Below are 15,796 nucleotides of genomic sequence, written 5' to 3'. Positions count from 1 at the left end.
CCAAATCCGAGAGCCAGAAGCTTCTACATCAAACCACCGCTGCAGTCTCTACCATCGCAGCTATCAGGTCTCCGTTGTCCGATCTCCACTCCATCGAGGACGTATCGGAAATCGTAAATGCTGCCGTTTTGGGCAAACTGCTTACCATCAACGAGCTTTGCGCTGTGCGTAGAACAATCATAACCACAAAGGTCTTAGCAGATTCTTATAGGTGTTGGTGTTATTGAGCTTGCTTCATCTTTATGTGATTTGAATTGAGAAATAGGAGGAGGATCCTATGATCGTTGAGGATCAAGATTCCGGGTCAGGTCGCCCCAAATCGAATCCCTCTGATATCGAATCCTATTCCGACTCCAGTGCATAGAATGATAGAGAGTCAGAGTCCGATTGCGAGAGTGAAACCACTTAATTGAATTCTACTGATGAATTTGGGGCTTTCACCGGAAATGGGATGATGTTCAGAGTGAATGATATGGGTGGGCCTCCCGGCGCTGTTGGGTCTGAAGAAAGCTCCTCCGGTGGGTCTTGGTTGGGAGGGTGGGTTGGGAAAGGCAAAGAGCCTGAGAATTTGAGGTAGGCGGGCTGGGAGTGGAGCTTGGTGGAGGCAGGTTGGTTGGAAATTGGATTGGAGCTCGAATTGGGGTTGGGGAACTGGAGCAGGGAGCTGTGGGAGGTTTAGGTGGTTGATGATATTGATCGGAATCCGGTCATGGCAGCCATGATTTTCGAGTTAGGGAGGTGGGGCATCCTATCAACGATCTAGCCTGACCAGAAAATGGGTCGCTGTCGATATGGATAAACTCGAGGTCGGGAGACGAACTTGGAGAGAGAGAGAGAGAGAGGCAGAAAAGAATAAATAAGAAAAATAGAAAGAAAAAAAAAAAGAGGAAATGAAGGGTATAATAGTCATTTTGGGACCAGTTGTGTGAGAATTAAAGAGAATAAGGACTATTCTGTTTAATTTAAAAGGAGAGGGACTAAACTGTTTTTCAAGGTAAAGTTTGAGGAGTAACAAGTATTTAACCCATATATATAGGGTGCAGCTATTGCCACCCTACCATTTTCTTTGTTCACCTTATAAATATTTGAATTATTGAAAGACTATATTACCCAAATGCAAAATGACTAATAAGTACACTAATTTTCTAAAATTTAAATCTTTAAGGAAAACTAAATACATAACTAATTAAATACAAAACTACTTAATTTCTCTTCTGATAACATTAATCTTCAACTTCTCCATCCAATTTTCAATTTATTACAATTTTCTTTTTTATCTTTTTGTTGCGTCCTCATCGTTAATTTGTTATCCAATTCACAAAACCATTAGTGTTAACTTCATCAAAATCTTTATAATACCTTTATAAACACCGAAAGTAAAAAATTTAAAACACGAAAAAAAAATCAATCTTTTTTTCATTGCTCATAGTAGCACTTACTAATTTTCTAATATGGATTGGAATAAACGAACATTGAAGCTGAATGGAAAAAATAAAAAAATGGAAGTAAATCAAATTATGATTTTATTATGAAACTTTAATATATTTTAGGACTTTTTTTAATTGATATAAATTAAATGAGAAATTTTCGTTAAACAAAATTTCTTTTTTAATTTGATATGTCATATGATGGAGGATATTCCTGGAAAGAGAAATGGGTTGGATAAGTAAATCTAATAATTGAAATTAAAATGTAGGGTGTAATGAGTAAGTAGGGTGAACAAAGAAAATTATAGGGTGGCAATAGCCTCACCCTATATATATATACATACCTGGTCCTGCACAATACTAATTAGCATCTGGAGGTGACTAAACCCTAGTTGGTAAAGTATGTAAATTTTGTTTGATAATGATATGAGGAAATCACAATATCGAGACACCATTTTTTAATTTGGATAAATGTTTGTACCCAATTTTGATTTTCCAAATGGTTTTCAGTGTATATGATTGAACATTTAGTAAAGAAGAACATACTGTTTAAAATGATGCTGCTTTGGGTTTACTCATGTTCTTACATGGTGGGTGAGTGATAATATAGTTGTAGTGGTGTCTTGTAGTTTTCCTTTGGGTTAACTCATGTTTTTTATATGTTGGGTGAGTGATACTAATAGTTTTAAATTGATGTAATTTTTTTTTTAATATCCAAATTCTATTAGTTTTATTGTTCTATAATAAAACATTTTATTACCTATATTTCGTGTTGTACTTTCAAGCTCTAAATCATTCTGTTTTTCAAATCAACATTTAGAAATCATTTGTGTAATAAAAATCTTTTATTTTCTCTCAATAAACTTTTATTGTCCTCTAATAAAGGTTTTATTGCCCCTAAATAAAACTTTTATTATATTTTTTTTTGGGGGGCACCTAAAACTTTTGTTGGGGTCAATAAAATTATTTTTATTAAGAGTCAATAAAGGTTTAGTGAGATCACCGACAACCTCTCCGACGACTCTGTGGGATTCCGTTGAGGTTTCAATAACTCTATTTAATACTGAACCAGACTTTCATACTATGAAAGTTGTAGAGAGAAATTGAAAAAGACGAAGGAAAATAGGAAGAGGATTCAGAGCACCGACGTGCACTTGCACCAACATGAATGAATGGTTAGATTGCATTAAATAAACCTTTTGTTTTTTAAAAATAAGGTTGATAATAAATATCAAGGGTTGAGATTGTTTTATAAGTGTTGGTTTACTTGCACCGTCGATGCATAGAATAATTTCTAAGGAAAATATCTGCAAATGATGCCTAACTGAATTGAATTAGTACACAGTAGGGTTTATATAGTACTTTAATGAGAGCACCTAAGCTTGACACGTGTCAAGATAGCTGTGGAGCACTAATGATTAACTCATACAACTAATAGCAATTAACACAAGCTAATTACTCTCTAGTTGCTTATTACAAAATCAACAGAAATTAACTGAGGATTGCACAGAGATGTTCCCCAGGTCAGCAGCTGACCAGGGATTTTGTGCTCAATTACCGTCCGATTTCAATCGGACGGTTGACATGTATTTAAATTTTTCAGAGATGATACATGTCAACCGTCCGATTTCAATCGGACGGTAGTTGAGCACAAAATCCCTGGTCAGCAGCTGACCAGGGGAACGGGACCCGAGGATTGCAACCGTTCCTAACATCTGGTAAGCCCACTCTCTCTCTCTCTCTTATCACTTATTTAATGAGTAATGGAAAATCCAAATCCATAAGTTTCCAATTCAATATAGGTATAGGGATTTTTGTTTTTTTTTCTCTCTCTCTCTCTTCATTTTTTGACTTTTTCTAAAATGGAGATAGGTACAAGGCAGCTATTGGAGTAAAAAAAATGCCTATTTTTCCCCAAAGTAGATAAAAAAAAACAAGATATAAAGAAGTGTTGGAGATGCTCTAAGTGTGAAAGGCCAATATCAACTATTCTGTAAGGCTGAGCTTTCGTTGAGGGCTCGGAAAACGTTGTATACCACTCAAAGCAAGCACCGAAAATGAAACATAATTGACCTATATATTGATAAGATTAAAATAGACATTGTCATTAAATTCAATAAGGCACTCGACAACTTGTCATTAACTTGTAGAATAAGTAATGGGTAATCTTATAACTTGAATTCCAAATTGACTATTCATTATACATTCAAGTAATGTGATCTATACTAATTAGCTTTTGGAGGTGACTAAACCATAGTTGAACTTATATATATATATACCTGGTCCTGCATTCACACTATCATCACATATTCAGAAACTCATTTCATAGAGAGATACAATCATGAGAAGTGCAAAAGATCAGTGATGACCTCTTCAGGTTTGTTGATCTTCCCTAATAGATATGAATATCGAAGATTCCAACACGTACTAGAGTACTAAGCTTTGCTAGTTCCTTTACAAGAATCCAAAGCAGTGTTTCAGAGGTTTCAGAGACCCTCTAGGGGTAAAGCACCGAGCTTTGATATATCTTCATCACTAAGCCACGTGCCTACAACACCAGAAAAAAAGCCACGTGCCTCCTTCAACAGGTTGGCTCTATATAATCCCAGCTTGATTAAAAAAAAAAAAAATCCCACCTTGCCACTATCTGTTTTTGTTCTGAATCCACTTCTCTAATCCCAAACATTTTGTTTTTATATGCAGGTGTCATTGCTTGAGTTCAGTTCTAGCCTTTTAGATTGGTTCAGAACTAATCTGACTGGGAAAAGCTTTGGAATTTAGACCCAACTTTCATGGAGATCTCTCTTGAAATTGTCAACGTTGGGTTTTTCATAGTGTTATTGACGTGGGTTTTGCTAGATACACTGAGGAGAAGAAGAAGAAGAAGAGATGGTACTGAAATTGAGACTTATTTGAGAGACAGAGCAAGCAGAGGATGTAAAGGTTTTGCTTTGGTAACACTCATTGCAAATGCCTTAATCTCAGTGTTCTATGTTGTTTTTGGAATTTATGATTATTGCGGTAGTGGAAATGTAAGTTTGAAATCAATCTTTTCTGGGATGACATGGGTGTTGGCAACAATAGTGACAATCTACTCCAATAACGAAGGTATTAGTGAGCACAAAAGGTGGCCTTGGGTCCTCATTTTTTGGTGGATATTTTCCTTCATTTTTTGCTCACTTTCTATGTGCCTTTACTTCGTCACCCACTATTTGAAATCTATAAAGTTGCCAGATATTCTTCCAAAGGCTAACATAGTCGAATTCGCTTCCTTTCCTCTGTCAATGTTACTTTGTTGCCATGCTTTAAGTTATATCCAGGAAGACGGTGATCTCAGAGAACCATTACTCGCCGAAGAGTATGAAATTCACACTGATAGTTACACTGATGCTGGGATTTGGAGCAAAGTCACATTCCAATGGCTAAATCCACTTTTCGAAAGAGGTCGAAACCAAAAGCTGGAACTATCTCATATACCATCTATTCCTCCTTCAGCAAGAGCTGAGAGTGCTTCTTTTTTGCTCCAAGAATCACTCGAACACCACTCTTCATTATTAAAAGCCATACTGAGGGCTGGATGGAAATCACTAGCCATAAATGCAATTTTTGCAGGTAACACAACTCACTTAGCTGTCATTCGATATTTGGTATAACGTACAAGTATTCCTTGTAGTTTTCCTATTTATGGGAGTTGTTTTGTCCAAAAGTCATTTAATTTGCACTCTAAGTTCAATGTTATATTATCTCTAAATAGTAGAATTATCCCAAAATAAATGTAGATGATGACTTTCTGAAGTTCAAATGACATTGCACTTTATTTTTGGCATGAAATCCCCCTTTATAGTCATGTTTAATGGTTTAGTAATTCTTTCTAAAAAAAAAAAAAATTTAGTAATTGAAAGAGGCTTCAGTGAAGAACATTTCTGTTTTCTAGCTAGTAGTTTTATGCAAGGATTAAAATATCAATTTCTACATATTTATCGAAATTTTGAAAATAATGAGATATCAAAAATATCGGGAAGATTCTGAAAAAGAAATTTTTTTTTAAAAATCAATTTATTGGATTTACATATATATATATATATATATATATATATATATGAATGTCAACTTCATCTACATCAAACACTACCTAAGATCCAAGTCATGGGTTTGAGTCACCATGGGGGTAGGAGTGAAATCATTTGATCATCTTTAAAAATAAAAAATAAAAAAAAGACTCTCGGTAATTGAAAAGTCACTCGCTGATGTACGAAAGTACAATAATCAGACCAAAACATATGACCCATAAAGTACAAAAATGTAGTGATGAACATGATAGTCATAAATCTCTTTGGAGATGTCGACTATTTCCCCTATATTATATGAATTCCAAACAATATCTGTTAGATTCATCTTGAGGGAATTTTTCCTCACCCGGATTTCCTTTAAGGGAATTACTCCTCGCCCAGATTTTTTTTTAGGAGATTACTCCTCACCCAGATTTACCTTGATGGGATTTATCCTCACCCAGATTCGCCTTGAGGCAGTGTTCTAAAACTCGGCCGCCTAGGCGCTGGGCGGTGCCTCTCCGCCTTGACTAATGCCAAATCGGTGGCTCTAGGCGTACTGGTTTTAGGCGGGGGCCCAGGCGGGTGCTTGGGCGGTCTAGGCGGCTGGCGATATGCTTTGGGCGTTTTTTTATTTATTTCACAATACAGCCGAAAACTTGTCAAAAACTGAAAAACCCAGAAAGACGAATACTTTCATCTTCTGTGTGAGACCGAGAGAGAGAGAGAGAGAGAGAGAGATTAGAAGTACGAATAGTCTCACAGTCTGTGAGAGAGGAAGAGAAAGAGATTGGAAATGGAAGACACTCACTCAAGCCTATTCCGACCTCCGACTTCAAAGATTTCAGCTTGCCGTTGAGACTGGATTAGTTTGGGGGCAGCAAACTATTGTCGGATTGAAGAGAGTGGTATCGGAAAGTGAGAGTTTTCTTCATCTTCTTCGGTGTTTGTTTAGAGAATGGTACTCTCACCATCAAAGAGAGAGAGTGATTGGTTGTAGACTTTTAGGTAGAAGATGAAGACTTGACTTGTCTTCAAGAGCAGTCCCAACTCCCAAGAGCACGTGAACCATTAGAAGATGAAGACTTGATATATTAGTCTTTAGAGAGAGAGATATTGTTGGCAGGAGCCCACTTACCAATTTTTTTTATGATAAGATTTGTAATAGTTATAGATAACTATCAAGCATTCTAACTATTACGAGTAAGTGAACTATTATAATAATTAATAGTAATTTTAGTATTTAGAGTGTGATTAAATAATTATGCAATTAAATTATTAAGAGTAAGTGAACTATTTTATTCATTTGTATTTATTATAAAAACAATTTAATCAAATTAAAAATATAAAAATAAATACCGCCTAGTCCCCTCTTAGGCCTCTAGGCGCTAGTCCCTGGACCACTGCCCGACTAGTGCCTAGCGTTTTTTCGAACCTTGCCTTGAGGAGATTAGTCATTACCCATATTCTCCTTGAGGGAATTTCTTCTCATACAGATACGCCTTTAGAATTACTTCTAACCTAGATTCACCTTTAGGGGTTTTCTTCTCACCTATATTCACATTGAGGGGACTTCGTCTCACCCAAATCTGCTTTGAGAGGTTCACCTCGAGGCATTTTTCCCAAACGTACAGGTTGTGCTGCCTTTATATTAGGCTATTTCTTGTTCTTAAAATTTTACACCCCCCACATAACCTCCATATTCCATAATGTATGTTTCTCTATGAATAACTGAGTAACTTTTTGATTTTTTGTTTTTCTCGTCATATTATTTAGATATTTCTTAATTTTATCAGAATATATCCTAAATATCTTATATATGAAGGATATTTGACGATATAGGAGAAATTTTGCAGAAATAATGGAAGATAAGATATTTTATATTTTCTCCTTATGATATATCGGTCACTCCAAAAAGATATATATATATATATATATATATATATAAGAGATTCATAGATATTTCAATCATTGGTTTTGTGATGATTATGTATATTGGTTTTGGACTATATATAAGTCTATCTATTACTAACTACAAGAATTAATTAAATTCACTTAATTTTGTAGGACTCAATGTTGTTGCATCCTATATTGGTCCCTTCTTAATCAGAAACTTTATGAAGTATATAGTTGGAAAGTATGGTAGCTCAAACATGTATTATGGTGAGAAGCTTGCCTTCATATTCTTTTTTGCAATGACTTTGGAATCAATTACTCAAAGACAATTGTCTTTTGGTGCTCGACAAATTGGTCTACAAGTAAGAGCAGCTCTGACCACCTTAATCTACAAGAAGTGCATCTCAATTAAGTACTTTGGTCCAAGCAATGGTAAAGTTGTAAACTTAATCAACATGGATGTAGAAGTGGTTGGAGAATTCTTCTCTTCTATTCATGGAGTTTGGGTGCTTCCCCTTCAAGTGTTTTTGGCATTGGTTATCTTGTATGGAAATCTCGGTGCTGCCCCTTCTCTGGCAGCCTTTCTGACCACAGTAGCAGTACTGGTATGCAACACACCATTGGCTCGAAGGCAACAAAATCTCCAATCAAAAATCATGGAAGCAAAGGATTCAAGAATTAAAAGAACCTCAGAGACTCTAAAGAGCATGAGAGTCGTAAAATTCAATTCATGGGAAAATAGTTTCTTAGAGAAGCTACTTCAACTCAGAGAAACTGAGAAAAGTTGGTTAAAAAGATTTTTGTACACCAAGGCAACAGTGGTATTTCTCTTCTGGGCTTCACCAACTATAGTTTCAGTGATTACTTTTGGTACTTGCATTATGATGAGAACAACATTAGAACCATATACAGTCTTGTCAGCTTTAGCCACTTTCAGAATCCTTACCGAGCCTATTTACAACCTTCCAGAATTTATCTCGATGATTATTCAAACAAAGGTTTCGATTAAGCGAATTCAAGACTTCATCAGATTAGAAAAACAAGTGGGGCTGATTCCTCGTGATTATTCTTGCAGTACATTATCCACTTCAGAAATCATGGTTGAAATGGAGGCCGGTGAGTTTTCTTGGAAGGAAAGCAACGAACATATAGAGAGACCTACAATCACAATTAGAGAAAAAATAACTATGAGAAAGGGATGCAAGGTGGGAGTTTGCGGTTCTGTTGGCTCAGGCAAGTCTAGCCTACTATGCGGTATACTTGGTGAGATTCCAAAAATTTCTGGGCAAGCAACCAAGTGTTATGGAAAAAAATCTTATGTCGCACAAAGTCCATGGATCCAAACTGGAACCGTAAGGGACAACATCTTGTTTGGTAAGGAGGTGAATGAGGGTTTCTATAAGAACATTGTGGAATGTTGTGCTATGAACAAGGATTTCAAGATGTGGTCTAACGGAGATATGACAGTCGTGGGGGAAAGAGGAATGAGTCTAAGTGGAGGCCAAAAACAAAGGATTCAACTCGCAAGAGCTGTCTACAATGATGCTGATGTATATATCTTGGACGACCCTTTCAGTGCTGTAGATGCACATACAGGAACACATTTGTTCAAGGTAAGCAAAATAATCGTTTATTCAGTAATTAATATGATTTAAGTGCATTATATGCATAAATGTGCTAAAAGCACAAAGTGCATGCATCACTACTTGTGCTTTTCTTGACCCTTGCATAATTATAAATAAAATAGTTAATCAGAGTTTGGAATTAATGTGTTTACAGAAATGTATCTTGCAAGAATTGTCTGAAAAAACCGTTATCTATGCTACTCACCAACTAGAATTTTTGGAAGCAGCAGACTATATTTTGGTAAGTTGATTGGAGTTTTTATTTTATTTTTTCCCCTTCCTTTGAAGGGGATTATTGGAGTTCTTATTGTAAGTCTAATGCTCAATTTCTTAGCTCTCGTAAATTACAGATTAATTTTGATGATATTCAGGTAGTTAAAGATGGTCAAATTGCTCAGTCTGGCACTTACGAGAAGTTGATTGAAGATCCTAATGGTGAACTTGTCAGACAAATGACTGCACATAGAAAATCTCTACACCACGTTCACAGCAGTCCACCGGATTCTTTGAGCAACACCACAACTACTGTCAACATGAAAAATGGAATTACTGAAAGAGTATTAGATACTGAAGAAACGGAAAGAGCCTCAACCAATGACCAGATTACTGTCAAAGAGATCCGAGAAGAAGAAGAAGAAGCTCAGACTGGTCGCGTAAAATGGAGTGTATATTCTACATTTTTGACTTGTGCTTTAAGAGGTCTACTTCCAGTGATCCTTCTCTGTCACGTCCTCTTCCAAGTGCTCCAGATGGCAAGCAACTACTGGATTGCTTGGGCAGTAAGGAAGGAAAACACTGTCACCAGAGGAAACATGATCTGGATTTTCGCTTGTTTATCTGGCGGAAGCTCTGTCTTCGTCTTGGGAAGGGCGGTTTTCCTTTCAGTTGTCACTATTGAAACTTCCCAGCATCTCTTTGTTGGGATGATTACTTCAGTTTTCCGAGCGCCTATGGCATTTTTCGACTCTACACCTTCTAGTCAAATCCTCACTAGGGTTAGTATATTTATTATATCTGCGTCTTGCAAGTTCTTTATTAATGAGGTTCTAGCATGAAACCTAGTTAATTTTCTTAGCATGTATTGCTTATTGCTCTCGTTACAAAAAAATGGTTTCAGTCTTCAACAGATCAAAGCACAGTCGACACAGATATTACATTCAGGTTAGGGGGGCTGGTATTTGCACTCATTCAACTAGCATGCACTATCATCCTTATGTGTCTCGTGGCTTGGCAAGTCTTCATACTTTTCCTTGTCGTCATTGCAATTTCCTTTTGGTACATGGTAATAAGCAAAAACGGTCACTTATTTTATGTTTTATTTTTCATTTCTTAGCATGACCGTGATAATATATGAAACTTAGTACATGCATGTTATAGTTAATTTTTGTTTCGGTTATTTTTACAGAAGTACTATATTACCACTGCCAGAGAACTGGCCAGAATGGTTGCAACTCAAAAGGCTCCAATACTGCATCATTTTTCAGAATCAATTGCAGGAGCTACAACGATTCGTTGTTTCAATCAACAAAATCGCTTCTTGACAAAAGCAATGAATGAAATTGATGACTTTTCTCGAGTAGCTCTTCATAACAATGCAACAATGGAATGGCTATCTGTGAGAATAAATTTTCTCTTCAATGTTGCTTTCCTTGTAGTGCTTATTGTCTTGGTAAACCTGCCTAAGTCTGTCATTGACCCTAGTAAGCCACTTGGATCCCTATTGCGAATTTCTTTTAATTGGAAGGCTTTCTAGCTAGAGCACTAAAAATTCAAATTCTGACCGAACTATCAATTTGTACGTAATGGTTGATATCAGGTTTGGCAGGAGTGGCTGCATCATATGGTTTAAACCTTAGTGTCCTGCAGGGTTGGGTGATTTGGAATCTATGCAATGTTGAAAACAAAATGATATCTGTTCAGAGAATTCTTCAATTCACTGGAATACAAAGTGAGGCACCACTTGTGATCGAAGCTTCTAGGCCAAACTCTGAATGGCTAACTGAAGGACAAATTGAATTTCAAAACGTGCAAGTTCAATATCAGCCTGAGGGTCCAATGGTATTGAAAGGGATCTCTTGCACATTCTCTAAAAGGATGAAAATTGGAGTGGTGGGAAGAACAGGAAGTGGAAAGTCCACTATGATCCAAGCCTTGTTTAGAGTTGTTGAGCTCTCAGGAGGGAAAATTCTCATTGATGAACAAGACATTTCTAAAATAGGCCTGCAGGATTTAAGGTCAATTTTAGGCATAATTCCACAAGACCCAACTTTATTTCAAGGAAGCTTGAGGACTAATCTTGATCCTCTGCAGCAGCATTCTGATCCAGAAATGTTAGAGGTTACCAGCAAAATCCTATATTTACTACTAAAAAATATGATGTGTTGGTCAATTAACTTTTCTTATATGCATAACTTTGATATGTATATTGTTTACACAATGTAGGTTGTGAAGAAATGTCGACTTGGGAACTTAGTGAGGCCAGACCAAATGTTCCTGGATGCACCTGGTATCTACCTAATAATCATAGCAATTCCACTGTCATTGTATATAGTATAGTTGATTAGAACTAATATCTGGATTGTGAATTCCAATGCAGTTTCTGAAGATGGAGAAAACTGGAGCGTCGGACAGAGGCAGCTTATTTGTCTAGCCAGAGTGCTTCTAAAGAAGAGGAAAATTCTAGTGCTAGATGAGGCGACAGCATCTATAGATACAGCAACCGATAATGCAATTCAAGAGACGATAAGAAAAGAGACAAGTGAATGCACAGTTATCACCGTGGCTCACCGGATTCCTACTGTTATGGACAGTGACATGGTTCTAGTTCTTGATGAAGGTAAGAATTTATAGCTTAAAACAAACAAAACTTTTGCTTCAAGAAAAGAATTTTTCTATTTTTGATTGATCTGAAGTCTAAACCCCTTTGACGTATAGTATACATACTGCAGTAGGAATATATGTCATCTAGAACTTGATACGGCTTGCATTAGTGACTGAATTTCGTTCACATTTCGGTTCATACAGGTAGGATTGTGGAGTATGACTCTCCTGCTCGGCTGATTAAGGAAAGCTCTTCTGCATTTTCGAAGTTGGTTGTGGAATTCTTGAGGAGATCTTCCAGGAGAAAGAACAACTGCTCATCTTGAGGTTCATAGAGCTTGACATTGTTGCATGAGCTAGCTGTTCCGATTAGGATTGATGGTTGATTGATTAGTGTAGGCGTTAAATGTTTACCATGTGTATACTTGATGTAATTCTATTTAAACCTCATTATGAGATTAATAGAAATAAAAAATTATTCCCCTATACTTTCTGATGGACATTCCATAATGTTGATCTGTGGTCAATTAGTCTTTGTTCCACAAGCTAGGTTTTGCTCCAGAATTTTTCTAATGTGAAGTGGTTGTTCCACCAACGATGTCGTTTATGGTCTAGAGCAACTTACTGCCATTTTTTGCAGGTCATTGCCTCCTATAGGTTTGTATTTCTGAGATTCTCATTGCATATGGTGGTTCAGAATGAGAATTATGAATGGAATCAGGTGTATGACAAATTTTGATTAAGGAATACAAAAAAAGAAAAAAATTTAATTGCTCCCAAAGTAGTATATTTCCTATATATCGGATCCGACTCTTCTAAAGTTATTTTTGGTGAAGTATTGTGAAGTTCGTAAAATCTCAATCACAAGTGTAATCTAATGATTTAAAAGGAGTCATTTCTTATTCAAAAAAAAAAAAAAAGGAACCATTTTGTTTTTCTTAGCATTTTTGCTTTTCCCTAAACAATGAAACAAATTTATTCAAAAAACCTCCAGCCGCAGCCGTCTCCCTCTCTCTCTAACTAGGGTTAAGGTTTCTCGACTGCGTAGCTTCTCTCTCACGTCAATGGCAATTGATGCAATGGCAGCCCGCTTGGCCTCCTCCCTAGCGCTGGCTGATGGAAAGCAACCGGTGGACCTGCGTCCATCAAAGGGACTAAGACAACCCGAAGCATTCATGGTAGGGAAGCTGCTCACAGAGCGGGAATATTCTCGGCGCTCTTTCCTTGGCATGTTCGGATCTGCATGGTGAATCAATGGCAGATTGAGTGTTGAAGAACTCGGAGAAGATGATAGGGTCTTGTTTACTTTCACAGATCCTTCTGATATGGATAGGGTTTGGAAAGGAGGACCGTGGGGATACAACAGGGCTCCTATAGCTCTTGCACCGTATGATGGCGTCAGTCCGGCAAGGGAGATACCACTAAAGAAATCATCCTATTGGATAACACTGCAAGGAGTGCCACCGGCCTTCAGATCTGAACGTATTATGCGCCTGATTGGGAGTACACTAGGAGAGTTCATGGAGTTTGATCGCCCGGCCTTTCGGACTCGAGTATTGTGCATCAGGGTCGAGATCAACTATGCCAAACCGCTCTTGTTTCGTCGGCGTTTCAGGGTGGAAGATGAAGTTCAGTTCATGGTACAATTTCAGTATGACAAGCTATTTGGCAGATGCGGCACCTGCGGTCTAGTTACTCATGTTGGCCTCCTTTGTTCAGGGTCGAATCTGGAGGAAGATAGGGACATACCTGTTGGAACGGTGGAGCAGCCCACGGCCTTGGCTGTGTTACGGGGACAGGAAAACCCTAATAGCACTAGGGTGACGATAAACAATCAAACATTGATTTTCAAGGCTCAAATACCAAATAGTATACCTGAAGCTATCCTTCCTCATTCGGTGTTGGCTATGTGTCGACGTCGAAGACAAGTGCAGATCAGAGAATTGAGTGAACCAAGACTCAATGAAGATCCGATCACAAGACAACGACGTAGTAGGGAAAATGATGAGGTAATTATCTCTCCAAAAAAATTTCGTTTAAGTCTTGCTATTGGAAAGAAAAATTTGGATGCAGTGACTATGGGATTATTGGAGGGACCTTCAAACAACAATGATCAACCTAAGAGAAAGAGAGGACGTCCTGTTGGAAGTGTGAACAAGCTGCCATATGGAACAGCAGGGAAAGGAAGAAAGAAAGATGGAGACTCGGAAAAGGCAAAGAGCAAAAAGACCAACCTGATGCCGAGGTTGTTAGCTGCTGATGAGCCTGAAACAAGTACTAGCTCTAGCCCTAAGGGGAAAGAGACAGTGCTTGCTTAAGGTATAAAATTTCAAGACATTCTGGACTTCAAGTCTTCTCAAGTGGGAGTGATTTCTATAGACTTTCTAAGATATTTACTAGAAATATGTGTACCACAATTGAGTACTGGCAGATTAGACTAGATGATTGATTTTGCCTTAGGAAGTGAGATTACTTTTACTTATTTTGTTGGCTTGTTGTTCAGCGAGCGACCATTTTAGACCTTAATAAGTTTAGGTGTGACTTAGATAGGACGCCCGGTTTTAAATTCCGGATCTTCTTATGTAAGTTTTGTTAGACTCTGGCTTGTTTGTTCATGGCTTTAATATCTAATAAAATCAAATTCTTTCAAAAAAAAAAATGAAACAAATTTATTAAAAAAAAAACAAAAACAAAAAATTGGGATAACTTTGCCATTAACTCTGTGTTATTGGCTTAAGAGAAACTCTTTGTTTCTCAATTCATCTCCAAATTAACTTGTGAACTTGGATTTTCTTCTGCAGAAACAATGAATAACAATGGTTTTATTGTCAATTGTTGGGATCCGAGGGGTGTTAGGTAACCTATTTCTCTCTTTGATGATCTAATCCAAGTTTCTTTAAAAAAAAAAAAAAAAAAAAAACTCTTAGCCCACCCCACCTTTACATATGTCAGTGAGAATCAAACTCATGACCTTTACAATGTTGGAATTATAATTTACCAACAGGTCACAGCTCACCGACCAAGTTTGATGATCGATCTAATCCAAGTTTGATGCTCTTAAATTATATGCATATGGAATATGGGAGAATGCTTTGATCCCAGATTTGTCTCGATTGTGATCCACGTTTCATGAGGGGAAGAAAACACCCTCCTGATAGGCTTTTAATTTAATGTTTTCATTTGACAGTTTCATCTGTTTTGTATCAATTTGGCCATGGGAACTATTAGGTAAAGGTAATCATAAACTGAGAAGGGGAAGATAAAGGCTAATGGTGAATTTGAGGTGATGAACAAAACAAAAAAAAGACGGACAAAAGGGAGAAGATGTATAGAAGGAAGAAGATGAAGAAGAGGGGAAGATAGGCAAACGGAATATTAGGAATTGACCAAAAGAAAATTTTAACTTATGTTACTTAATAAGGATCATGCGATTACATGGACGATTGAGATTTTACGAACTTCACAAAACTTCACCAAAAATAACTTTAGAGGAGCCATATCCATTAGTGACATTATGTTTTCCAGAGCAGATAAGCAGAAACACTTTCGGTATAGAGTCCTACAAAACGGTAAATATATATATATAGAGCTGTTCGAGAGCGAACGTACGCAACCCAGAAAAAGTGCGGACGTTCCTCCTCCGGCCTCGATCAAGCATCGATGGTGCGGTGTGCTTGCCAGACGGAGGCCAGGGGTCTGTGAAGCCAGTCTGCCGTCGGGTGGAGTCACCGGCGAGTGGTTTGCAGCTCTGTCCAGAACCTGCAGTTGCAGGTGAGGTCGCTGCCCAGAAACCTGCAACCCCGACCTCCTCCGACCTCGATCGCTGCCCAGAAGCCATCTGGATGCGTCCGGCATCCGTCCGGCAAGCCCCGCGCCGCCGTCGCAGCCTGAAAGCGACTGCTGCGTCTACGTCCGCACTTTAGCGATAGTGCGGACGTCCGTCTGTGATCCGGGCTGTGTGTGTATGTGTGTGTGTTTA

At 37.7% G+C, this 15,796-nt stretch overlaps 1 protein-coding gene across 1 annotated transcript; it reads left to right on the top strand.

Annotated features, from left to right (window-relative positions):
* Positions 1-3,802: 3,802 nt before the first annotated feature.
* Positions 3,803-12,295, top strand: LOC112173679 (putative ABC transporter C family member 15). Its single transcript, XM_024311361.2, has 11 exons — positions 3,803-4,015; positions 4,131-5,039; positions 7,544-8,985; positions 9,152-9,238; positions 9,369-9,992; positions 10,115-10,279; positions 10,403-10,697; positions 10,814-11,334; positions 11,440-11,503; positions 11,594-11,833; positions 12,022-12,295. The coding sequence occupies exons 2-11, from the start codon at positions 4,220-4,222 to the stop codon at positions 12,141-12,143; spliced, it is 4,380 nt and encodes a 1,459-aa protein (XP_024167129.1). The 5' UTR covers positions 3,803-4,015; positions 4,131-4,219; the 3' UTR covers positions 12,144-12,295.
* The last annotated feature ends 3,501 nt before the right edge of the window (positions 12,296-15,796 follow it).

This window comes from Rosa chinensis, chromosome 6, assembly GCF_002994745.2.
Source record: "Rosa chinensis cultivar Old Blush chromosome 6, RchiOBHm-V2, whole genome shotgun sequence".
NCBI lineage: Eukaryota > Viridiplantae > Streptophyta > Magnoliopsida > Rosales > Rosaceae > Rosa > Rosa chinensis.
This window is presented reverse-complemented; position numbering and strand designations above follow the sequence as displayed.

Coding starts and splice junctions, on each gene's coding strand:
- LOC112173679 (XM_024311361.2), top strand. CDS start 4,220: ATGGAGATCTCTCTTGAAATTGTCAACGTTGGGTTTTTCATAGTGTTA. Junction 9,239..9,368: donor AAGCAGCAGACTATATTTTG/GTAAGTTGATTG, acceptor GATGATATTCAG/GTAGTTAAAGATGGTCAAAT. Junction 11,335..11,439: donor CTGATCCAGAAATGTTAGAG/GTTACCAGCAAA, acceptor TACACAATGTAG/GTTGTGAAGAAATGTCGACT.